Source organism: Berghia stephanieae, chromosome 1, assembly GCF_034508935.2.
Source record: "Berghia stephanieae isolate SIO BIC M18660-M18661 chromosome 1, UCSD_Bste_1.3, whole genome shotgun sequence".
NCBI classification, from domain to species: Eukaryota; Metazoa; Mollusca; class Gastropoda; order Nudibranchia; family Aeolidiidae; genus Berghia; species Berghia stephanieae.
The window spans coordinates 30,903,746-30,929,599 of record NC_088360.1 but is presented as its reverse complement, the minus strand read 5'-3'; the positions used below and the strand labels follow the sequence as shown (position 1 = coordinate 30,929,599).

General features: G+C 39.1%; 3 protein-coding genes across 7 annotated transcripts in view; 1 reads left to right on the top strand and 2 right to left on the bottom strand.

The window, feature by feature from the left end:
- The window catches only part of LOC144971622 (uncharacterized), a 9,233-nt gene extending 1,960 nt beyond the window's left edge, over nt 1–7,273 (top strand). For 3 of the 4 annotated variants that reach the window (XM_078912699.1, XM_078912712.1, XM_078912705.1), the window contains exons 2-3: nt 5,425–5,641; nt 6,480–7,273. In XM_078912699.1, coding sequence (XP_078768825.1) covers nt 5,471–5,641; nt 6,480–7,166 — 858 coding nt within the window. In that variant the 5' untranslated portion in view covers nt 5,425–5,470 and the 3' untranslated portion in view covers nt 7,167–7,273. Of the gene's footprint in view, nt 1–3,021; nt 3,217–5,424; nt 5,642–6,479 lie in introns of those variants that run through there. The other variant, XM_078912718.1, reaches the window with a different exon arrangement.
- Nucleotides 7,274–13,226: 5,953 nt separating this feature from the next.
- Nucleotides 13,227–17,069, bottom strand: LOC144963735 (uncharacterized). Of its 2 annotated transcripts, XM_078897691.1 has the most exons (3): nt 16,947–17,069; nt 16,321–16,470; nt 13,227–15,477 (listed from the first exon to the last, which is right to left on the bottom strand). In XM_078897691.1, the coding sequence occupies exons 2-3, from the start codon at nt 16,444–16,446 to the stop codon at nt 14,110–14,112; spliced, it is 1,494 nt and encodes a 497-aa protein (XP_078753817.1). In that variant the 5' UTR covers nt 16,447–16,470; nt 16,947–17,069; the 3' UTR covers nt 13,227–14,109. The 2 variants fall into 2 exon arrangements, with proteins under 2 accessions (XP_078753817.1, XP_078753810.1); XM_078897684.1 differs by lacking the exon at nt 16,947–17,069 and having other exon boundaries at nt 16,321–16,777.
- Nucleotides 17,060–22,335, bottom strand: LOC144963748 (uncharacterized). The gene is made up of 4 exons (XM_078897695.1): nt 22,183–22,335; nt 19,391–19,523; nt 18,676–18,844; nt 17,060–17,261 (listed from the first exon to the last, which is right to left on the bottom strand). Exons 2-4 carry the CDS (start codon nt 19,520–19,522, stop codon nt 17,068–17,070), a joined length of 495 nt encoding a protein of 164 aa, XP_078753821.1. The 5' UTR covers nt 19,523; nt 22,183–22,335; the 3' UTR covers nt 17,060–17,067.
- Between the last annotated feature and the right edge of the window lie 3,519 nt (nt 22,336–25,854).

Genomic DNA, 25,854 nt, shown 5'->3' with positions numbered 1-25,854 from the left:
CTGACGTCTTTTGATTTAAAAAAAACAAACAAAAAAAACACGTATTTAAAATGTTGGCCATAAAACTCGTCTCTCTATTATCTATCTATTCAAATGTGCGGTTATTTGGTCTTGTGGTATGAAACTCGCTTTCAGATCGGAAGGTCCTGGGTTCGATTCTCGCTCGGCGCATAGTTGACTCCTTAGAAAAGGCTCTTTACTCACATTCTCTCACCGTACTCAGGTAAATAATGAGTACCTGGCTGTTAACAGCGTTGTCTCTGTTGGAAAAAAATTGTAATATCGCCTAACAGGCGTCATGTCTCGTTCTACATGTTACGTGTTGCTGTTGGTCAGGGACCCCATGAAAAGCGCATTGAGCAAGTTTAGTGGATATTGCACTATATAAAAGCTCATTTTTTAATGACCTTCATCAAAAACTCTTATGGCGAACTTCCGTGAATGGAGTCCATTGCACATGTAAATCTAAAGGTGAATGTGTATGTGTTGGTTCGATTGTTTGTGATGTAATTTGTGTTAGAGTAGATTCAGGCTTACCGGCCACACAAGCCTTATCTGTGGTCGTCTCAGAGAATGAAAGACTGCTGGCCAGAAATAAGATCAATGCTGTATAGTGATGTCGTAAAATGTAACGCTCAAGTGGCCGGTTTCAGGTGAACCAGTTTTCAGTTCATAAACAGTTACAGCAGATCCATAGGCTCAGTTGGTAAAATATCTGCCGGGTCATTGGTCAATTTAGGGTTCGATTCCAGCATTCCAAGGACTTTGAAGGACTCTTTCCATAAATTGGCAGAATGTTTCCTTCCCCCAAGACGACTGCCATATATTTTCATAAGTAGCTAGACTAGATCTAGACGTCTAGATAGATAAATAAACCCGTTTATGTTCATTTTCAACAGAGAAAGACAAAAATAATTTATTCAAAACAATTAATAGGGTACATAATCATAACGCAACATGTCACTTGCACAATGTACAAACAAACGTGACATCACTGATCTCCTCCTCACTCATCCCCAGTATCTTCTCTCTCTCTCTCTCTCTCTCTCTCTCTCTCTCTCTCTTTCTCTCTCTGCCAGTACATCCTCTGTGGTACCACCTCCCACACTTGCACCAAATCCATTCATCCAGGTTCCTATCACTTCCACAAAAACTCATCCATATCCATCTCAACGTCCCACCTGTCATCATACACAACCATCGTATCATCATCCTCTGCACTAGACTCCACTCTTTCTTCCACTCTCCTCTTCTTGCCCTTCCCCTTCCCTTTATTTTCTGCCTCCTTCCTCTTCTCTTCCAACTTTTTAGCTTTCTTCTGTTCTTTCTCCAAGCGCTTCTTTTCCTTCTCCTCCAACTTTTTCTTCGCCTTTTCCTCCCTGTTCTTCAACGCCTTTGCCTTCTTCTCTTCCTGTTCCATTTTCTTTGCCGCCTCCGCTTTATCTATGTTCTCGTGGTACTCCTTGAAGGATGCATGTGACACATAGGAACGGGGCTGTACACGAGGCGCTCTTGTGGACTTTCGGCTAGACGAAACGGGGAGTGGGAGGTTGTCAAATGTGGGCTGTGGGACAACTCTGTTCCAGAGTTCCAAATACTTCGCGTAGTCTGGTTCGGAGGCTGTCGCTGGAACATTCCTGAACTGGCGTCGTCGCACATTGAACATATCAACAGGCGACCAGCCACAGGCAAGTATGTGGTCGAATAACTGGCATATGTAGAACGCCACGTTGTCCTGATCCCGACACCCACACTTGCCAGGTGTTGAAGACAGAGAAACAAGGTCGGGGTTTTGTTGACTGGTAGCTGGGAATATCGAGTCATGACTGGCCGAGGTGGAAGGGCAACCATCATAAAAATCAAGGCCAGGGTGAGCAGTGGGAGGGGGTGCCACGTCATGGGAGGCTGAGGTGGAAGGGGAGACCTCAAGGCCAGGGTGAGCAGTGGGATGGGGTGTCACGTCATGGGACCTGCCCTGGCACAGGTCACCATCCACTTGACTAGTTTCTTCTTCTCCTCTGCGGCCAACACTGTATGAGATACCCTATGGACGGGGTATTTTCCGGCCATCTTGTCCATCAGGGTTGATTTCGGGACAGAGTAGGTCGCAGCGGCCTGGCGGAATGAAAGATTTTTGGTGCGGATGGCATCAAGTGCAGCATCCACACTCTTTTCAGTATACTTTGATCGCGGCATCTTGGTGCCTGTAACAATGTGAAAAAATTAACTGTATTTAGATATTTGAACTTCATTTTCATAGACTGGCTAGTCTAATAATGTAAATTTTCCTTTAAAATGGTGAACATAATATAATTTTAGGGAGGCCTTCCGAAAGCTCCTACATCCCCGGTATTTTTTATAATGTTCTAGTAGGGGGTTTGGGAGGGGGAAAAGTTTTATTTTTAAAGTCTCCCCCCTCCCAAAACCCTTACCCGAACATTATAAAAAAAGTTTCCCCCTCCCAAAACATTATAATACTGGGGATGTAGGTGTAGACGCTTTCTGAATTTAATAATAATAATAATAATAATAATAATAATAATAATAATAATAATAATAATAATAATAATGATAATCATGATAAACATAGACCGGTCAGCAGAAATACAAGGAAAGCATTGCAACAAAAATATTATAGACGTCTAGAATAATAATAAACAACTTAATCAACCCGGCCGGTTTCACCTGAATCGTTTAAATTTTCTTTGGTCAAACCGGCCACCCCCCCCCCCCCCACTGGAGCTAAATTGAAAACCGAACATCGTCAGACGATCTAACCACAATCAAACGATCCTAAAATAGCATGTAGTGCAGTGGTTGAGCCGAAACTCCTTAATAAAGACGTATAAATAGCTTAAAAAGCAACTTCCTTGCACACCTTGCAACCCATAACAAAGAACGGGATACTTACATTTTGTGAGAAATATCTCGATGTAAACACGATTCTTTGATTTCTCTTAGATTGCACTCATTGGAACGGCGGGAAAAACGTCACACGAGACATCTTCTTAGTTACTAGACATATGCACCGGGGAAAAAACAAAACAAAAGGAAATTAGACATCGAGTCGGGTAGCGTCCGGTTTGACCCGTGTCAGGTTTGACCTGAATCTACCCTAGATCATAATCTGCTGACATGTCCTTTCCATCAAATGTTGGTTTTCGAAGAAGGATGGAATAGAATAGACAATATTCCCGTCGATACGCGCCAATGCTGGTGAGTGACCAATTATCGATATAGCTTTTTCACCAGTGTTTACATTAAAACTGGAACTGAACACACAATTATATTTTGCTGTATAGAAAACTTCAATTCTTCTCAAAAAATGATTGCGTCATTTAAGATGCGTGGATTATCTTCTAATATTAAGACTACCATTCTTATAAAGGATTTAAATAAAGAAATGCAATCTCAATACCGTATGCCTTCAAGAAACGAAACGAGCGAAACAGACCAGATCATTGAAGGGAATTGACTAATAACATTTCCACACGAAAACAGTCAGGGAGGTTGGGGGGGGGGGTTCTAATATCTCAGGCATGGCAATTCCATCTGGAAACATACGGGATCATTCATGATAGGCTCGCAGTATTAAAAATTAAGAACTTAAAAAGTATATTTAGTAACAACAGATATACAATTATAATCAAGACTCGTGTGCCTACCGCTGTATCAACAGTAATCGACGCTGGTGAGAGAGAGAAAAAATTATGATGATATTGGAAAAATCTCATTGACAAATACAGAAAAGAAGATGTCATACTGGTGGTGAATTTTATCTCAAAAATAAGCCAGAAATCAGAAGGTGAATGTTGTTTAGGCAACTATTCCAATGGCAAAAGAAATGATAATGGTCAACGCCTAATTGATGTTTACACAGAAAACGAATGTTTATTTCCATCAAGCATCCACCTAGACAAGTCACCACAGGGGAAGGATCCATGAAAATGGATGACAATATCGGAAAGATTTATCACCAAATTGACTATGTTGTTGTCCCAGAACGTTACAAAAAGCACATGAACAATGCAAGGACATATTCTGGAATAAACGTAAACACTGACCACAGACTGTTTTAAAGCAGTCGGTTGTAAGATACGATTTTTTAAATCCAGACCAAAACCAGCAACATATTTTACTTGCCTAAAAGATATACATAATGCATTTAAACAAAGTGACAAACAAACTTGAGCTATTACATATCAATGCGGAAACAAACCCTGCCCTACAAACCGGGAATTGATCGACACTATCATTTCATTCAGAGACGAAACTCTTCCAAAGACAACGAATTTCAAAAGGAACTTTTGTCCAATCCTCCAACAACTTTCAGAAAAACAAAAGCAACTTAGACTCAATATTAACAGTTGCGACGGTGAAGAACTAAAACGAGAATGGAAAACACAGAAATCAAGTGATGCATGAAATCAAAGCTCAATCTATTGTCAATTATAAAAGCAAAACGACAACACAGCAATGGAATTAGAAACAGCCCCAGACAGCATGAAAATATTCAAAGCTGTTAAAAACATTAAATAGAAACAATAAAGTCATCTTATAATATCTGATAACGAGGGTAAAGTAATCTGTGATGACCAACAAATAGTTGAAGAGTTAAAAGCGTCTTCGAGAATAAATACAAAGGGGAACAATCAGATAGAACCATTCGAATACCCCGAATCAAGACTGGAAGAACCAATAACCGATCTTGAGGTTAGTGCAGCTATTTACCAACTTAACAATCATTAGGCCCCGGGGATTGACACCATCAAAGCAGAGGAGCTAAAATGTCTAACTGAACCTCACCTAGTCGCCATTGCTAATATGTGTAATGGAATGTTCGAACATACAACACATCTTGATCTCGGCGTCGGTAAAGTAATTTTGTTGAATAAACCAAACAAGAAAGAAGGACCATTAGAAAATCTAAGACCAATTGTTCTTCTTTTAACACTTAGAAAATTGCTCAGCGTATTAACACTCAACAGAATAAGATCTAAGGTGGTGGAGAAATATCTGTCTCAGACAGAAAGCGGTTTCAGAAAAGATAGGAGTACCAGTGACATTGTATGGGATCATAGATGGTTAAAAGCCCGAACTGAAAAATACAAAGAATGGTTCACTATAGAGACAGCGCAGCCATGTTCATCAAAACTCTCAAACCTGGGACCTGACGGAAGACTTGGCGAAGTCTGAGATTTGAGATGTTGTATTTGCAAAGATAAGAATCATTTAAATCGATCGTTAATTGCAGGACGAGGTGTTTTTTTTTGGTTGTTTTTTTTTGGGTTTTTTTTTTGTTTTGTTTTTTTTTGTTTTTGTTTTTTAATAGACGCGTTGTGTGCATTTTAAGCCAAAAACAAAATTTCAAACAAAATCTTTGTGGCCACGACTTCAAACTAACTCAATATTTCAATCCCACAGGTTTGCCATAACAACCAACCACTACAAGGATTGAAGTCACGTGACAATGAGGTCGTCTTTCAACGCACTCCAGCTTTTACAAGCTGTCTTGTGTATTGGTTTAGTCCAAGGTCACGGTCGTCTGATTGAGCCCCCATCAAGGTCATCCATGTGGAGATTTGGGTACGACACCCCCGCCAACTACAACGACAACCAGTTGTTTTGTGGTGGATTCGGGGTAGGTTCCATTCACTTGTTTTATCACACGCCATGATATACCACGGCATGTGGCTATGTGACTCTTTTGACACAAAAGTCAAGCAATGTTAAGCGTGGCCATTGACGGACGGGCGACAAGCAATTTGGTCCCGAACACTTCAGGGAAAAGAACATCCTCCAAAATTCGGTGTGCACCGACTGGCGAGGCAGGCCGAGTTTTTGGTTGGTTATTTTTTCTTGTATTTGTCTTTCTTGATTTGTCTGGCACTGTTTCATACACACTTGTTCACATCTTTAACTTCTCGTTCAAACGTCCGTCATCTTGGATGTAATTATGCATTCATTAGTCTCAAGATTTCTAAGATAGTTTTGTCGATGCTTTAAGCCGACGTGTTTATATATTCAGGTCTGACATGGCAATATTTTGCGTCATTTTTTAAAATATTTCCATGACAACAATGAGCCGATAAGGAATTAGGTTATTAGACCTGCAAATAAATGCACGTTGATTTAAGCCAATTAATGTCCAATACAAATTGCGTCTTTTTTCTTTTGAATGTGTTCTTTTTTGATGAGACCCATTTGTAAATAATTCAATTGTAAATATTGCAAACTTTAAAAATCCCCAAAATACACAAATCATGAGCTTTTTCAAATTCTTTATTATGATAATTTTTAAACAGCGCAGGATCTCATAGGACAATGGACTTTCAATGCTTATAAATTGTTGATCTCAGGATTTTGTTGTTAAAATTAAGTGATATCAAAATGTCCAAGATTTAATTTTCTATGTCTAAATTTAGATTTCCAAACATCCTTTTAAAAGAATTCCCTTTATATTTCCTCATTTCTACCAGATCCAATACAGTGCCGCCGTGAAGGGCAGGTGTGGTGTTTGTGGAGATCCCTGGAACGGACCCCGTGAGAATGAAGTTGGCGGGAAGTACGCCACAGGGACGATCGTCCGAAACTACAATATGGGTCACGTGATTGAAGTCACGGTGGATCTGACGGCCAATCACAAAGGCTATTTCGAATTCCGTTTATGTCAGAAGGATGACCCGGACCAAAGGGCCACCTGGGATTGCTTGAACAGACACATCCTGACCATCGAGGACACGGGTCAAACTCGCTTTCCAGTGGAATACAAATTTTACTCCACAAAAATAAACATCAAACTGAGGTTACCCGCAGGGGTCAAATGCAAAGCGTGTGTTTTACAATGGAAATATAACGCAGGCAACAGTTGGGGTGTGGCTCCAAACGGCACGGGTTGTGTGGGGTGTGGCAATCAAGAACAGTTCTACGGATGTGCCGATGTTGCCATTGGTTACGATATGCCAGAGGGGAATCCACGGAGTAACCCATGTCACTACAAACCTGTGGGCGATTTTCAATTTAAGTGGGACTGTTCAGGCAATGATCAATCGCTGGGTAACAAACAAAAACCCCTCAACCAAGCTGGGAGACATTCGCCATTTGTTGTCGTCACGTATCTTATTTCATTTCTGTTGATCGCTATTCACAATGTGTTTAGATTTTGATCAAGAATTTAAAAAAACAGCTGTAGATTGAAGCGTGCAATACAATGGAGACAACGCATTCCTGTCACTCTGTTGAGTTGTAAATAAACTTGACACATTTCAACATACTTTTCCTTGCCGACATCCATAATGATGATGATGATGATGATAATAATAATAATAATAATAATAATAATAATAATAATAATAATAATAATAATAACGATGATGATGATGATGATGATGATGATGATGATGATGATGATGATGATGATGATGATGATGATGACATTTATTTATATTGCGCCCAATCCTCCATACAATAAAGCTCTAGGCGCATAACAATAACATCAATCCATTCAAATTTCTCTCTCTCTCTCTCTCTCCCTCTCTCCCTCTCTCTCTCTCTCTCTCTCTCTCTCTCTCTCTCTCTCTCTCTCTCTATCTATCTATCTATCTATCCAGCGGCGTGGCATATTGACGGCATATAGTGGTGCCATGATTAGAAGAAGAAAAAAATTCTAAAACAGTGAACACGGTTAAGAGGAGAGAGCACATGTTAAAAACTCTCTTTTTTGGAAGGGTGGGGGAGGGTCGATGGTTTCTACGAGTGGACAAAACTCACAAAAACAAATAATTCAAGAAAACAACAAGCCACAACACTGAGATACAAGTCCCGTATGAAAAGGTCTTTGTAATTATTCTTTGTCCACCATTTAAAGGATTGGATTTGGTAGATAATGCAATCAATATGTTATAAATGTAAATCAAAAGAGAAAAAAAAAACCTATGACAGAAATTACTTACTTTTAGTACTTGTAAAAACAATCTGCATGGCGATGTTTCATCTCTGCAAATCTTTTTATAATGTGTTTATTGAAATCTGGAATGGCATCTATTTCAGCTTTGTGAATTGACAGAATCATTAACGAATTTAACAGCTCCTGTTTCATTGAATTTTGCAAGAAATTTTTCACTCTTTTAAGGGTGCTAAAACAACGTTCAGGAGGTTAAGAAATACGATGGAAGTGGTTAAGGTCACTGTAGCCTATAAATATCCATGATTTGTCAGTGTTTGTTGTATCTGTAAAAAGTAGACAATAAAAACAAAAGACTAAACTAACTGTGAGCCATTCATGCCTGTCATACCATGTCACTGAAAAAGAGCGTTTTCGAGATTTCCACACCTGTGTTAATTCAAAATCAGTTGGTTGGTGAGGAACTAGTCTTTTATTTCTAATTTGTCATCTAGTGTCAATCTCCCAAACGGTCGGTGAAGTAAAGCGTCAACTTGATTCATTGCAATTCATTTGTTTAACAAAACAAAACTTCAAAGTATATCTCAAATAATGGAAATCAGTGGAATACGATTAATGATTGCACAAATAAAAGGTAGATTCAGATCTTAAAGCATCACAAAGAAAAAAATCACTCCACTTAAGTACTTAAAAAATCTAAAAACACACCAAAAGTATAACTGTTGACAATCTTCGCTTTCTTTCGCTGACTAACACAAATACACACGCACAAACACACACACACACACAAATAAACACTCATACACACGTAACCATCAACTCGGCACTACAAGCAAGAGAAATGTTGGTAAATTCGTCCACAATGCTTCGTTGCAAAGAATTAATTTATTCAATAATCGTGAAAAAGAGGTAGGGGGGGGGGGGTTTGATATGTCATATTTTAAAGTATTTTTCTTTGCTGCTTACAAATAAACTTGACAATGATCAGTGTTTTTGACAGTTAATGTAATATTTTGGATGGCCGAAGTTACCCTAATTTGTCGCATCCCCCCAGTCCAACGGTGGAGCTCTCAGATCCTGGCACAAGTCGAGGGGTTTTCCGCTATTTGAAGATAGTATAATTCGACCTAGTTTCTCGCTCAATCAGCTGTCACGATACTAATGGATAGAGCATTAACTGGAGCTTGGATTGCTTTGCACCACAGTGTTGATTCCGTCACTAACTCGCGCAGTGATGTCACCAACACACGAGTCGGCGCAGTGCGTGATTCGGAATCTTGAATAGAGTGGAGACTAAAAAGGCAGTATGTTGTTGGCGAGTTGACGAAAGACAGTGGAGTTAAAATCTCTGTTTTATTTTTAATTAAATTATGCTGTTAATGATTTTTTTAAAAGATTGGTGTGGTGCCTAACACCATTCGATCCAATGGCCCCACGCCACTGTTATCTATCTATCTCTTTCTCTCCCTCTCTATTACACACACACATACACACACATACACACACACACACACACACACACCCTGTCTCTCCTTTTGTTCTCTCAATATATATATATATATATATATATATATATATATATATATATATATATATATATATATATATATATATTTATAAATATTTCTCTCCCTTTCTTCTCCGTCCTCTCTCTCTCTCTCTCTCTCTCTCTCTCTCTCTCACACACACACACACACACACACACACACACACACACACAAAAAGCCTTCTACCATCCAACTATCTACCTATATAACATATATTATAACAAAATAAAATAATAGATAATATAATAATAACATCACGTATTTGTCCGCTCAAATAAAATAACGAATAAATAAAGAATTCTCGAAATAAATAAGTTTTTAAGTGTTTCCTGAAAGCGAGTTCAGTAGGGACGTCACGAAGAGATAAGGGGAGATTGTTCCAGACAGTCGGTGCAAAGTCACTAAAGGATCTGTCAGAAAGTTGTTTACCTTTTTCCGGCACTTTAAGCAGGCGATGATCACCTGCCGATCTCAATACTTTTCTGGCGTCTGTCTAAAATGTAGGTGATGTTGCAATGTTTTAAAAAAAATGATTTAGTTATTGGCTGGAACTGAAAAAGGGGATTGAGCCCGAAACGTCCACGTTTGATATTTTGTTCTTTTTTCGAATCTGTTGTGTTCATGCCTGTTGTGTTCATGTTCATGCCTGTTGTGTTCGTGCCTGTTGTGTTCATGTTCATGCCTGTTGTGTTCGTGCCTGTTGTGTTCATGCCTGTTGTGTTCATGTTCATGCCTGTTGTGTTCGTGCCTCTTGTGTTCGTGCCTGTTGTGTTCATGCCTGTTGTGTTCATGCCTGTTGTGTTCGTGCCTGTTGTGTTCATCCCTGTTGTGTTCATGCCTGGATATTCAAACCCCTTCACGTAGTTTGACACCCGTTTCCGAATGAAAGATGGAAGCAGAAGATTCAAATGACGACACAGTTTCACTCTGCAAATGACCAGCCACGATTGTATCTACGTCATAGAACAACAGACAAGATGGCGTAGAATTTGTTTATCTTTCATAAACTAATTTTTGGGAGATTTTAAGGGACAAAATTACGAATAAGTATTGAAATGTAAGTTTTAATTTATTAGACGAAGACAGATAAAAAATAGAAGCTTACAATTCAATACTTTATCTATCGTTATGTTTTCCTTCGAGCTTCAAGCACCAACATTTTCATTATTCCGTTTTCTTCGGGAGATTTTAAGATGCAGTGCCAGAAACGTTTTTTTTTCACGGAATGAAATCCAAGTTGATCTATTGGAGTTGGTTTTAAAAAAATAAATATATTTATATATATATATATATATATATATTTTTTTTTTTAATATTTTTATTATTATTATTATTATTTTTTTTTAATTTATTTATTTATTTTGTTTCATTTTCTTGCGCTTTTATTAAATATTTTGTTGAATGATAAATCTAAATTCGATGCCCGGGCGATACATTATGTGTTGTGTTCTTACACACCTTGATCTCCTAATAAAATACAGTCATCAAACTGTGACCCGTGGATTGCATGACCACTTTGACGCCAACTGTAGAAAACTTACTCCCCCCCCCCCCCCCTCATCCCCGAGTCCATCTCGAGACTGATTTTTGGGATGTTTTTTTTTCTTTCTTGTATTTTTCTTTCTTGTTGCTTTCCCTGGCACCTTTCACACACACTGACTTGTTCAGTCTTTATCTTACACCGGTGCCTGCTCCTTAATTTCTTAATTTGAGATCGTCCTATTTTACCCCTACTCATGTAATGTAATGACGTCCCCAATAGGGAATGAGATTAGGGGAAGAATAGCGTCCCTTGATTGGACGTCACCCATAGTCTGTGACGTCAACGGCGGAAAAGTTACTAGAGAGAGAACGTCATGTTGGTTGTGCGCATGCGTCTCTTGTCCTCGCTTCCGCGGTGACGCCACATACTATGGGTGACGTCCAATCAAGGGACGCTACTCTTCCGCTAATCTCATTCCCAATACCAGCCTAATGCCTTACACACGTCAGACGATAAGACAACACAGTCTTTTCGCCGTCACAAAATGTCTGTTCTTGGTGTACAGAACCCGGGAAGCTTCTCTCTCTTGGTTCAGAGACAAATTCAAGTCCCAGGTTTGGGGTTTGTTGACAGGATGAGGATAATTTTTTTCCTGACCTCCTAACTAGCTATCGGTGTATGGGGGGATGGGTATGTTATATCTAGCGGAAAGTATTTTGAAGGAGAAAAAAAAAAACTGGCGTCCTGTATGAACGGTTACAAGAAATTATTACCATTACCGTCAGTTGACCACTCCAAATACAGGGATAGACTCCGATTGCATGGGAATTAGGGGTTTAAATAACTATTTTATTTTCAACTCTCAAGTCTATGTTCTGGATGGGTTCTCGACCTCCCATAGTGGACAAGGAGGCACTTACTGGGTCTTCTATCCCATTATATCTGTTTTCCAACTTGCTTTCTGTCTTTGTCTTGGAATGAGATTACTTGGTTTTGTCCTGGCCCTGGCTGGATACCCTGGCTGGGAGGGAAACAGTCAAATGTATAGTTTTTTGTCTTGTCTATCATCTCTCTGTTATGCACTGTGTTATGTTTTATTTACAAATTGATATATGATTTGTAAACATTTGAGTGTATTCCTCTTAGCAGGTTCTAGTGCTGGTGTCAGGAAGAGACGTTTACTTTTAGGTGATCTCAAACTAAGTACACTGATAGTGTGCTCTTGGAATCTTCATCTGTTTCCTGTTTGAACTAATTCCAATTTGCCTTACCTTTTCTTGGGTACCGCCGTAAAACCCTTAAAAACAAAAACAAACAAGTTTTTGACAATCCAAATATTATTTCTGTTTAATATTCTGATAAAATTACCTCCAAGCGCCTTCAGCTATAACTCATGCTGTCAAATCGTTTAAAAGAAAATGAAGCAATTCTAAGAATATCAAAACGTTTGTTTTATTTCAATACATGAAAAACATAAAATTGTTAATTTACCAGGTGACTGTCGTACTCTCTGGAAAAACACACGCTTAAAATTTTGGCCATAAAACTCATCCTTCAAACATCGATCGATTTAAATGACCTTCATCTTAGCAGAAACTCTCAAATCTGTGGCTTGATGGAAGACCTCGAGAAGTCCCAGGTTTGAGAGGGTTTTTTGAGTCATTAAAATCGATCGATAATTGTAGGACGAGTTTTCTGGCCATTAAAAAAAATACTGGCCATGTTTTAAAAATGTATGTCGTAATTGGTGAATATTACATCAAAATGGAGATCATATTCATCGACCTTTTTATCCAATCAAGGTACTCAAACTCTAACAACTGATAGTATAGTCGACCACTTGGTATTCATTTAATGGATAAGAGATTCTATTTAAAGAATATGTTTTGAACAAAGAAGTGATGATAGTAATAGAAATGCTATGAGATGGATGATGACGATGAAAACATCTGATATGGGTAGTAGTAGTAGTAGTAGTAGTAGTAGTAGTAGTAGTAGTAGTAGTAGTAGTAGTAGTAGTAGTAGTAGTAGTAGTAGTAGTAGTAGTAGTAGTAGTAGTAGTAGTAGTAGTAGTAGTAGTATGTAGTAGTAGTAGTAGTAGTAGTAGTAGTAGTAGTAGTAGTAGTAGTAGAGAGTAGTAGTAGTAGTAGTAGTAGTAGTAGTAGTAGTAGTAGTAGTAGTAGTAGTAGTAATAATAGTTCTACTACTAGTAGTAGTGGTGGTGGTGGTAGTAGTAGTGGTGGTAGTATTGGTAGGAGGAGGAGAAGGAGGAGGAGGAGGAGGAGGAGGAGGAGGAAGAGAAGGAGAGGAGGAGGAGGTGGAGTATCTTTGACTAGGATAATACATTCAATATTATTTAGGGCTGTGATTCTCAACATTTCTCGTAAATCTCCGCTGACAAATCAACCTTTTGATGACTTGCCCGCGGACCATCGAGACGGGTGATGGACATTCGCTGTTTATGTTTTACATCGTTTGGATGCAATGAGTTTTTTTTTCCTCATTTAGGTGCTTTTTAACGATTTTTCGAAATAGTATACAATTACATTAAATGTTTTTAAAAAACGCGATTCAGTCGGTACTAACAGTCCCAAGAACCCGGTACCAACAGTCCCACAACCAGGTACCCACAGTCCCAAGAACCCGATACCAACAGTCCCAAGAACCCGGTACCAACAGTCCCAAGAACCCGGTACCCACAGTCCCAAGAACCCGGTACCAACAGTCCCAAGAAGCCGATACCAACAGTCCCAAGAACCCGGTAACAACAGTCCCACGAATCCAGTACCAACAGTCCACGTACCTGCAGATATTTGCAGGCCGGGACAAAACGCAATTATTATTGTAATAAACAATAGTTTGCATTTGTGAGATTTTCCGTGACAGCAATGAATGCATACAATTCGGGTTATCAGACCTGGAAATAAATACACGTCGACGAACCGATACGGCTTATCTGAATTATCTTATTTATATTTATTTCACAGATAAACACAATAAATAAACACTAGATAGAGATAAAAGGATTTTGCTCCATACTTGTATATCTAAAATGTCAAAATTTTATAAAGAAATTCAACAATGGAATATTTCATGTAATCGCGTCGTTAATCCGGCCCTACAATCGCCCAGGGTGTTTGGTGTGGCTTATGAAATGACAGCATTGAACAAAACATTCACTTTTTCCTCGAAGTACTTAATTTAGTGCTGTTGTAGAGACGAAGATATTTGTCCTTCTCTGCCTCGGTCTCATTGAGAGCTACTTGTAGACGGTACAACTCGTCTTCCTTGGATCGGAGAATGCTCTCAAACTTTCTTTCTTTTCTTGATAATTCGCGTCTGTATCTGTCCTCCACAGTGAGCATGCGCAGTCTCACGATTTCAAAATTGGCAACAAGAACCTTTAACTTTGTTAGAAGATCCTCTGAACTTTTGGCATCGCTTTTAACAGGATTGACTGATGGCAATTTTACTTTTTCTCTTGAAATGTTTGAAGACGATTTATTGAACGCGTTGTAAGATTTTGGATTTTGGTTCGTTGCTCCAACTCGAAACATCTCAACAAGGTTTGTATAGGAATCTTTCGTTTCACCGTTTTTCGATTTCCCTTTCGATTTTCGATCTACTTTATTCGTGTCTTTCTTGTATTGTTTTTCTCGTTCGTCGAGAGTCTTCAGAAAATCGTCGACATCTCCAATGTGATTTATGGACGAGATGACCTTGTCCATATATTTGCCACACTCGGAATATTCCACGGACATCCGCTCTAACTGACCTCGCAGCTTTTGAATGGAATCCATTTCCATGTTGTCGTTTGACGTGGACAGTTTTCCGATAATCGTCCTGACCTCCTTGATGCCTTGTGGAGTAAATCCTTGGGCTTTTTGCTGATGTTGCTTCATGCGCATTTCAAACCGGAACTTGTCGGTGAGTAAAATTTCCAGGTGAATGTATTCTCTCAGCTGTTTCTCGAGGATATTAACTCCCTCAACCAGAGTGCTGATGGGTTCGATATTTATAGACAGCTGCCTGCTGTCGATTTCCGTGGGTCTTGGCGTGCTTGTCGCAAATGGACCAGGAAGTAGCGCTTTTTGGCCTCCTAATGATGAGTCATTGTCCTGTAACGTTGACGTGTCGATAGCTGCTATGGCCTCTGACTCGTGGATGTGTAGGCTTACACTCCGATCAGGCGAAACGAGTCTCTGACTTGATGAACAGGTTTGATGCTGAGGCGAGGTTGCCATCATTGGAGTCTGGCCCAAGGATGAAGGATGCTGGGATGTAAATCGGGATTTACCCAAAGGACGAAATGTCGAGTGAAGAGATGTTAAAATTCCCGATCGATCCAAGATCCAGTCTCGGAGTTGTCTTAAGGTGCGCATTGCATTCGCTCTGCCTTCCATTTCTCTTTCCTGTGCCTTCCTCTCTCTACTCATGAGTCGATGAACGTCATCTACGAGCACCTGATATAGTTCTTGCGTGGTCTGGGTGTCGTGGTGAATCTCATTGACGTGGGTGTTGCTGGGTCGAATCATCTTGCTCAGCTGTAAAATAAGATAAAATTGATTTATCCATTTATGTGACAAATTAGGGAGCAGGCACTGATTTCAGATTTTTTTCTGACTACCCTGCCCACCCAGCAAAGATTGGGAAGATGGGTCTTTAGATTTGGCGGAAAGTGTTTCGCGATAAACTAGCGTCATATCCCAAAGGCAGCATAAATTGGTGCCATCCATTCCAAGCTATAGAAACCGGGATGAACTCCGACTTCAGGGCTTAACGGCACTGAATGGCTACTGGGCTAAGATAAAATCATGGAAAGCTGTGTATCAACCAGTGCCAGGAAAATCAGACAGAAATATAGAAGAAAATGGAATCATCTCAAAAGATAAGCACGTTATAGGAAGGAACGAGAATAACGTCACTCACCTCTTTGTTATTGTTTTTAGCCAGTCTTTTTTATGAGTAGTCCTCACGAAATTGTATTAATCAGACTTTAAACGTTTAAGGTTACACGTCGTTTGTGTGTTTGTACGATATATCTGACTGGCAGATGTGTTATGAGTTGGGTTTTTTTTTTAACAAAACGCCTAGCATCAATATCATGACAATTTTCTATATATTTTTCTATTCACTAATCTATTTTCTGCCGCACTCTGAAAAACAAACAAGTATTAAAAATGTTGGACAAAACACTCGAGTGATTAAAATGACCCAAAACTTGTCATTTAGATTTATCATTATTTTTGGTGTGTTTTTTTTTTTTTTTGCCAAGATAAAAATTTAGATCGATCGATATTTGAAGGACGAGCCTTCTGGTCAACATTTTAAATACGTTTGTATTTTTCTAGAATGACAGAGTTATTCCGTGTTCGAGCTTATCTCACCTGAATGTAACATTCCTTGGTCTGCGACGTGAGACAAGCGTTACTTTCCGTGGCATCAAAACAGTCTTGGTGTAACTTTCCTATCACAAGCTTGCATCTCTCTAGCTGTTCAGATGCTCGTCGCATGCTTTCTTGGGCATTTCGCCAAATCTGGAAAATCATTGGATGAATTCAAACCAAAAAATAACAACAACAAAACAACAACAGCAACAAAACAAAAAAAAACAAAAAAACAAAACAATGATGAACAATTATTGACCACAATTTTACACGTTCACAGGATTGGCAAGATACAAGACATTTATATAAGGCATTTTTACGGGTTTATCATGTCGTTCCAAGAAATCCAAAACCTGTTGCCGTCGACTAGATCTTTGCCTAAAACTGTCTACAACTTTTCTATCGTCGATCTGGATCGTACTTGAAGCAAATAACATTTATAACTTTTTTATTATTGACTGAATAAGGAATTGGAGCCCGAAACTTTCTGTTTAGTGTTTTGTTCTGTTTCGAAGCTGTTTTATTCATCATTCATTTTTCTACATAAAGTTTTACAAACCACAAATTCTCACATCTCCATATTCACCCATTCGTTGATTAACAACGGTACCAGTTCAAAATCTTACCAAATGAACTGCACGGCAACTATCAATGTCTGGATTAAGAAAAGAGATTCGCCTCTCAGCGATGCTGATGTTATAAATAGAAAAAAAATAATCTCACAATTTATCAAGACTTGTAGTCATCTCACCTCTTGTTTTCCACTGACGTCACTTCCTCCTTGGACGCTTTATTGACCTTTGACCTTTCTGTGACCCTTTGCTTTGGATGGCCACAAGGTTTCTTCTCCCTGGGTGATGTCTTCAGAACGCCCGCTCTGTCAACTTCGTTTTCTATGAAGGCGTCGATGTTGTCGATCCGTTCATCCAGAAGTTTTTGAACTTGGGGAAAAAAGGGAGATTTTCTATTATTATCGCAGAGACTAAAATCCTCATCATCATCATCATCATCATCATCATCATCATCATCATCATCATCATCATCATCATCATCATCTCATCATCATCATCATCATCATCATCATCATCATCATCATCATCATGATCATCATCATCATCATCACCATCATCTTATTACCATACAGGTTGTCAGCTTGGCATTTTCAGTGCCAAATTACAATACCTTGGCAGCTTTTGTTTTGTTTAAAAATATTTTTTTAAAATATATTTTGGCTACACAGACATCTATCATATGCAAATTTGTTACGATTATCTGGCAATTTTATTCAGACATAGACGTCTATATACTCATAGTAACGGGCTTAGAAAATACAAAGGTTTATTTCTACTGCCTTGAGCATTTTGATTTAGAAGGTTGATATCTATAGGTAAGCCTTTGCCTTTTTTCAGACATTTCGTATTTTTCTCTGACTTGTTAAGCTATTTTTTTTTCAAAGAAAAATGTCTGGCAATACATGTGAAAACCGGAAGGACGAAGACAGAAGCAGAATCCAATTGGCACAAGGTATGACGTGTAAGATTCTAGATCTGAACAATAAGTGTGTATGAAAGGTGCCAGACAAAGCAAGAAAGAAAAATACAAGATAAAAAAAAAAAACATCCCATAAAATCAGTCGACCTTGAACTCAAGGTGCCTGCTCCTTAATTTCTTAATTAGATATGACGTGTAATCTTGGAATAATACGCGATTCGAACAATCTTGCTTTTGGAATTCCGGATGTGGCCCCAGTCGGAGTATGCGCGTGCGCAAGACTGTAAGAAATCATTTGTTTTTTCTGCCCCTCAATCAATTCCGATTTCGTTAACTTTGAATAAAAGACATGTTCAAAAAAAACACTTAAATGGTAGGCCTATTTCTTTTTATTAAGAGAATCTTATTTTGAGAGGCCTTCCGTAAGCTTCTCGTGCTAAGGGAAGCAACCCAAGTATTCCTTTAGCTAACCCTAAGAAAAAATCAAACCTGACCTTTAACTAACCTCAATAGGAAAAACAAACATCCTAGTACCTTTACTAAGACCTACTATAACTTTAACCATAATAAAAAAAAAATCCTCCGACCTCGAGCTAACCCTAATAGGGAATGAGATTAGCGGAAGAGTAGCGTCCCTTGATTGGACGTCACCCATAGTCTGTGACGTCACCGGCGGAAAAGTTATTAGAGAGAGAACGTCATGTTGGTTGTGCGCATGCGTCTCTCGTCCTCGCACGCATGCGCACAACCAACATGACGTTCTCTCTCTCTAATAACTTTTCCGCCGGTGACGTCACAGACTATGGGTGACGTCCAATCAAGGGACGCTACTCTTCCGCTAATCTCATTCCCTATAAAACCTACGTTGAATGATAAGATTTGTTTCTTCCTCCACATCCGTCAACAAATCAGCGGCCTTGCTTTGTCCGGTTCCACGCAGTCCTTGAATCAAGACACGGTAAGCACGGTCAGAGCTTCTTTGCACTAGCATTTCCAGGAAGGCTTGGGTTCGTTTTCGTATGTCTGCCATGCCCTGGAAAAATAACAGAAGCGAAAAACAAAGAATAAACAACAACAAAAAACAAAACCAAACCCAAGAAACATGTATACCTATATTAAAAAAACACCGCCCCCCCCCCCTGTAACAATTGTGATGAAGATGGTGGTGATGATGATGATGATCATGATGATGATATGATGATGGTGGTGGTGCCGTTGAGGATGATGATGATGATGATGATGATGATGATGATGATGATGATGATGATTATGATGATGATGATGATGATGATGGTGGTGATGATGATGATGATGATGATGATGACGACGACGACGACGACGACGAAGAAGAAGAAGAAGAAGAAGAAGAAGAAGAAGAAGAAGAAGATGATGATGATGATGATAATGGTGATGATGACTATGATGATAATGAGGAGGAGGAGGAGGAGGAGGAGGAGGAGGAGGAGGATAAAAGGATGATAATATAGTTATGATACAACCATAATAACAAAACCCTTGATACTCCTCATCACTACAAACCAAAGTGTGTATGCCCTGCTACAAACCCATGAATCTCTACCTGGTATCGGACACAGTCGGCAATGTCCAGCAATCCCTCCCTGGTCAACAAAGCCAGCAGATCGTTGGTCACTTGCACCACGGTCAACACCTCGTCTCTGTGGTCCTTGTACTTTTTGCGTAAAGCATTCATGCTTTGGGAACGAAGGGAAACTTATTATTCTCTGTACTGCCGTACTCTGTAAAAACACATTTAAAAAATTGGCCAGAAAACTCGTCCTTCAAATATCGACCGATTGAAATGACTCTCATCTTGGCAAAAAGTCTTAAACCCGGGACTTCGCCGAAGTTCTCAAGTTTGAGAGTTTTTGCCAAGATGAGGGTCATTTAAATCGATCGATATTTGAAGTGCGAGTTTCCTGGCCAAATTTTTAAATATGCGTTTTTCCAGAGTACGGCAGAATATGTCTTCTTTACGATAAAGATATGAAAAAGTGATGTAGCCTGAGGTTAGACATTTAACACATAAATAGAAAATTCCCTTTATTCGCCCCCAAGTGGAATTTTTCTTTAGAATCTATTCCAGGGGAAAACTGAAATAACCCAGGCGTTAGCCGCAGTGCAGCGTCGCAAAGTGAGCTAAGGCTAGGTGACTTGCTCAAGGCCACACAGCGGCGGGTAGACGAACTCGGTACCTTTCGGATACGAAGCAAAGACCATACCGCTGAGCCATGCTGTCCCATATCCATTGCTCCATCTTGATCATGTATGACGCTGAAGGAGATGACGGATATTGTAAGAGTGGAAGAACGAATAGGACGTGTGTATCAGGTGACTTGTACTGTATGAGATAGAAATCTGGCACTGAACGGCTGCTGGATGAATACATTAAGCATTGTTAAGGACTGTCAGCTTTGCGAATTCCGTGAAAAAGCCATATTCAGGGTTGTAGGCGCATTGGGTGCAAGAAAAAAAAAATACAAAAAATTGTCTCAATGCAAAGTAGAAATTTGAACCCTTTGAAAATTTACAAGCAACGAGAACAAGACTTTAAGTTAATACTTGCCAAGTTTTATTCTAAATCCTTAGTTGGTTAGAAAACTATGCCGGTTATACGAAAGTCGTATAAAAACCACCATATCGAAAGTTTCCAAACTTGCGTCTTGTTTTTAGCAGTTGGTGTGACTAGTGTAGGAAGTTGTCACGTCTTGTTGAAACATAAATAAGTAAGCGACGGGATAAAGTCAGAAATCGCATTTGATTAATTTCTAAAGATAACAAATGCCCTCCAATGAGTCCTGACGTAAATCCAATGGACAACAGTATTTGGTCAATAATGTCCAAATGGCTTTATAAGAGTTCTACATCGTTTTACTCAGAAGCAGAGATAAAAATTCAATTCAAAATACACGAGACTGAATCACTATCCAAGTCATTAAGGAATCAATTAGATTAAGGGTTGAAAGGTCACGCATGGCCATAGTCATAAAGCAAATGGGAGATTTACAGATGACATCAAAATTTGAGAATCAATCCCAAATCTTAGATGTGGCAAAAATTGTGGTGCATTTATCAAAACAATCGGAGGATTGACATTTTTCAATATATCTTGTGGACACCAATGTCTAGAAATGGTTTTTCAGACTTGTATCATTAAAAGTCTGACGCCTGCAAGCTTTAAGTGCTTTCTAAACTTTTCTCGCATCCGATATAATTGTTCAAATTTGAGAGAGCCGAGATGTTGATGATTTGAAAAGCCATCAGATATACGTAATTGAATGGCGTGGTGCCCTCTTTCATTTTATGACAAAGTCAAGCAGCAGTAACTGTTGTCAGTGAGAATATGGGTGACAGTGATAGCAAAACTCTGGCTCAATTTGTACTCATGACATGCGTGTAGCAAACTGGGATCAGCATTAAAGTGCCTTGTGATAAAATCAAGCGAAATCAAGAGTGGCCAATGACCGGATAGATGGCAATGATCGCCATGCGCTACACTGGTCACATTATCTCACTTGATCCAGTTGTGAATGAGTGTCTAGCTACTGGCAATGACTGATATTTTGTAAGCGTGCTGGTGCAAAAACCAAGTCTGACAGACAGTCTGTACTGTATGAAATGAAATCCTTGATCCACCATATTATGGTCTTCAAGGGAAATTGCTAACACATCATGAAACGCATTGAGACAAGTGTTTCTTCTTTTGCAGCGTTGTTGTGTTGTGATATGACAGTCTCCTTCAGACTGGTAGGTTCTGGGTTCGAATCCCGCTCTCAGCAGCGCAACAAGTTAAGTCCTTGATAAAGGCTATTTACTCGCATTCTCTCAATGTACTCAGGTGTAAAATGAGTATCTGGACTATCATCGTGTTGTTCCTGTCAAAACAAATGTTTAATATGGTCTAAAAGGCATAATTTCTAGTCTTTCTTGTATAATGTTGCTGTTGGCTTGGAACCTCTTAAAAGCGTTTTTATCCCGTTTAGTGGACATTGCCCTTTCTAGATGTTTAAGTTTAAAGTTATTCTTGTCGTATTTTTTTCATATAAACTGACTGATTCGGTCTGAGCGTGACGTCGATGTTGATTCCACGCAACGTGTACATTTTGGCAGGTCTGGTAACCCAACTTGTTATGGGTCTCATTGCTGTAATGGAAACACTCTCAAACTAACGGAAAATATTGTCCTTTACAACGATGTTAGTTAAATCATGTCCATAATTGCGTTAGATTAACAGACCTGAAAATTTGTCTAGGCGTCAATCAAAATCAGACGAGTTAAGAATGATAGAAATAACAGTCAACAATAATATGTCGTTGTGCATTTGCCTTATTTGTATTGGTGATGTCAACTTACCTGAAAGATTGAATGGAAACGAATTAAAACGGTTGTCATCACAAAATCAAATCAATTTCTTGTCATTATTTCTGTTTGTGACGTTTTCCTGCCCACCGGAATTGACTAAACTATCGGAATTCAATCAGTCGGGGCAAGACCGCTTAAAATTCAACCATGGAAATCTCTACCACAACCCCTTTATCGCGGTCCCCTGAAACACACACACACACACACACACACACAGGAGAGAGAGAGAGAGAGAGAGAGAGAGGGAGCGAGAGAGAGAGAGAGAGAGAGAGAGAGAGAGAGAGAGAGAGAGAGAGAGAGAGAGAGAGAGAGAGAGAGAGAGAGAGAGAGAGAGAGAGAGAGTAGAATTGACGTTCCAGTTAAAAGCCCGTACAAGTTCCTACCCAATTCCATTCCGTTTACTTGCTAGATCTTTATCTCAGCCAATGCAAAGATAATCATATCGTCAAATGTGAAATGAGAAACGTACAAGTTACACGTTACACCTAGATACACTGTTGTGTAGGTACCCTGATGAAAAAAACAATAAACACGTATTTAAAATTTTTGGCCAGAAAACTCAAATATTGATCGATTAAAATGACATCACGAAGTCCCAGGGTTGAGAATGTTTGCCAAGATGAGGGCCATTTGAACAGATCGATATTTGAGGGACGAGTTTTCTGGCAAAAGTTTTAAATGCGTGTTTTTCTGGGGTTTTTTTCCCTAAAGAATGGCAGTAAATACACAAGGCCAAGTAGTGACGTTGAGACCCCAAACGACATCGAACTTTTATGGCCGTAACTTTTCGTTTGGAGTTTGTGGCGACCAGCCGTAGACTGGCAAAATGTCTTTATATTAAGGTTCACAACTTTTCCCCATATCTATCCAAAAATCAAGATAACCCATTGATTATTTAACGCTTCAGTGTTTGTTTGTTTTTTGAGACATGATGACTCATCATAATCAATATTTGAAGTTTAAAAAAACAACTCTCGGTCAAAATAAGAAAAAAGGCATTTTCTGAGTGTTAGACAATCCGCTTTCCTTGTACAACAATACACGCTGTGTGATAAGGGCTAACTATTCACAACTAGTCAAAATGTCTTTAATTACAGTTCTGTGGACGCCTGGCCACTCACTGATAAAGTTCTTTCACTTTCGTGCTTTGCCGACCACTGACTGGCGGAATCAATCGCCGACAAACGGCCGGTAACTGCTGACTACTGCATTGAACTATTTCCGGTAAAACTCCTTGAGCTTTCGTGGCGCCAAAAAACGGCTACGTGAGTCCAGACCTGCCACGTACTATGAAAAATTCGTAGAAATACGTAAGTCTCTTTGACTCACTAAATCTTGCTGTAAAGGAAAGTCTAGCTTTTTAGATCCTATATTCAGGACGTTGGAGCATTTTTGGACTATGCTGAGAGCAAATTGTTTTTTTTTAATTTTTTTTTTTGAAGTGAGTTTTCCTTTTTTTCCCCTTGGCAAGTAAGAAGTTCTGTATGGTTTTGTTGCGTTAAGTTTTTATACATTAAACAAATTAGCAAACAAGTAAGCAACACTTGCGAATGTCTAGGGAAACAAGAAGACGAAGGACATCTAAGAGGTAGGAGATTTATACTGTCACGTGTGAGGAACCCTCGAAGCCAAGGACATATATGACCGAGAAATGAAGGGAGATGTTCCAAGGAAGGACAGAAGGAATGACATGGCGATACGGATCTGTCTGTTTTTGTTTTTAAGGGTTTTACGGCGTTTGCGACACATTTGCGTCATTTCCGCGCCAATAAAAAGGTAGAAAATGGTAAAGTCAAAACAAAAAGTCTAGATTTATAAAAAGCACACGAGAAAAAGTAAGACAAAGGGGAATGGTTCAAATAACCCCTTGTTTGTTTTCCTGTAAATGGCATCTCATTGAGAATACTATCTGACAACAGTTTATCGTTGTTGACATAATTTTCCATGTGACATTTTTAATGATCTATAAAAGATAATGTTACACATTTTGTACTGTATGTATTTTATAAAACAACTAGAACATTTCATAGTAGTGTTGGGATAAACGGTAGTATGTATGTATTATTATTATTATATTCCTTCATCACCATGAATTGTGTCCATACGTTTTTGCTGACGTTGATATAATTGAGCCTTAATTGGACTTTTATAGAGAACAATATCCACTAAACGTGCTCAAAGCGCTTTACAAGAGGTCCCTGACCAACAGCAACAATTAACATTAACATGTAAGACGGGACATGACGTTTGCTAGGTGATATTACAATTTTTTTCCGGACAGAGACAACACCGCTAATGGCCAGGTATTCATTTTACACCAGAGTACGGTGAGAGAATGTGAGTAAAGAGCCTCTTCCAAGGACTCAACTATGCACCGAGCGATTCTCGAACACATGACCTTACAATCCGAAAGCGAGTGTCCTACCACTAGACCACATAGCCGCACACATATATAATACAGTACTCTCCGGATTCCAACATCCTCCAAGGAGAAGCCAAAAAGCGTGCTAGTGCTCGGATCCAAACGTGCCAAAATCATCCAACACTCAAGGGAGGCAATGACTTATAATGTAGATAAAATTCCCGTCAGCCATCTCCAGTCTCCAGCGTGTCGTATTCATGGAATTCAGGCTGGTGTGTCGTATTCCTGGAATTCAGGCTGATGGAATCCAGCCAGGACAGGACTATCGTACTCTGGAAAAAAACCATATTTGAATAGATGGCCAGAAAACTTCGCGCAGTCCCAGGTTTGAGGGTTTTGCCAAGCTGAGGGTCATTTAAATGATCGATATTTGAAGGACGAGTTTTCTGGCCAAATGTTCAAATATGGGTTTTTCCAGAGTACTGCTGTCATCTGCATTTTTTGCGGCCGCAAATATCAGGGCGATCCGCAAATTTCCCAAAATTGGCAAATCGTGGCAAATTTTGGGAAAATTGGCAAATCGCGTGGCAAATTTTGGGGAAAAAAAAGAAGCGAAAACAAAATTACGAAAAAAAAAAGTGCAAAACTTGAGAAATGTTGCAGCTGGGCCCAAAGCAAGGGAAGCTACTCTCTATGGATAATAATCCTTTAAAACCTTTGTAACAACGCTATTCACAGTCATTTCATTAAATTATAAATGCAGCCTCCTTAAATGTAATAAATTGTCTTTTATATATATATTTTTCTGTATCGCATGTTAATTTTTACTGAAACGCTTAGTTCTCCTCGGCAAATTTTGGTCTTTTTGTCAAATTTCTTGGCAAATTTTAGGTCCCAATTTGGCAAAAAATGCAGATGACAGGTACAGTAGAGTATCAATTTCCACTTGATATTTCCTTAAAATGGACATTTTAAATATATTAAACTAAAACTTTTAACTTGAACATTTATTTATATAGCACAATATCCATTCAATGTGCTCAAAGCGCTTTACAAAGGTTCCCAAGCCAACAGCAACACTTATCATGTAGTACGGGACCTGATGCCTGTGAGGCCATATTACAATATTTTTTTCCTACAGAGGCAAGTAACTGCCACTTTCTATTTCACGGTGAGAGAATGTGAGTAAAGAGCCTTTTCCGAGGCATCAACTTTGCACCACTCAAAACCAAACCCGAGACCTACGAGTCCAATGGTGAGTGGCATGCCACACAATTACAAAAAAAAAAAAAAAAAGAATG

Bases quoted from the DNA above. Each gene is read 5' to 3' on its own strand.
- LOC144963735 (XM_078897684.1), bottom strand. From the start codon at position 16,482: ATGATTTTCCAGATTTGGCGAAATGCCCAAGAAAGCATGCGACGAGCA. The intron at 15,478-16,320 runs GTGAGATAAGCT...CTTATTTTACAG, and splicing joins CCAAGGAATGTTACATTCAG to CTGAGCAAGATGATTCGACC.
- LOC144963748 (XM_078897695.1), bottom strand. From the start codon at position 19,522: ATGAATGCTTTACGCAAAAAGTACAAGGACCACAGAGACGAGGTGTTG. The intron at 18,845-19,390 runs GTAGAGATTCAT...TTATTTTTCCAG, and splicing joins CCGACTGTGTCCGATACCAG to GGCATGGCAGACATACGAAA. The intron at 17,262-18,675 runs GTAGGTTTTATA...TTTTTCCCCAAG, and splicing joins AACAAATCTTATCATTCAAC to TTCAAAAACTTCTGGATGAA.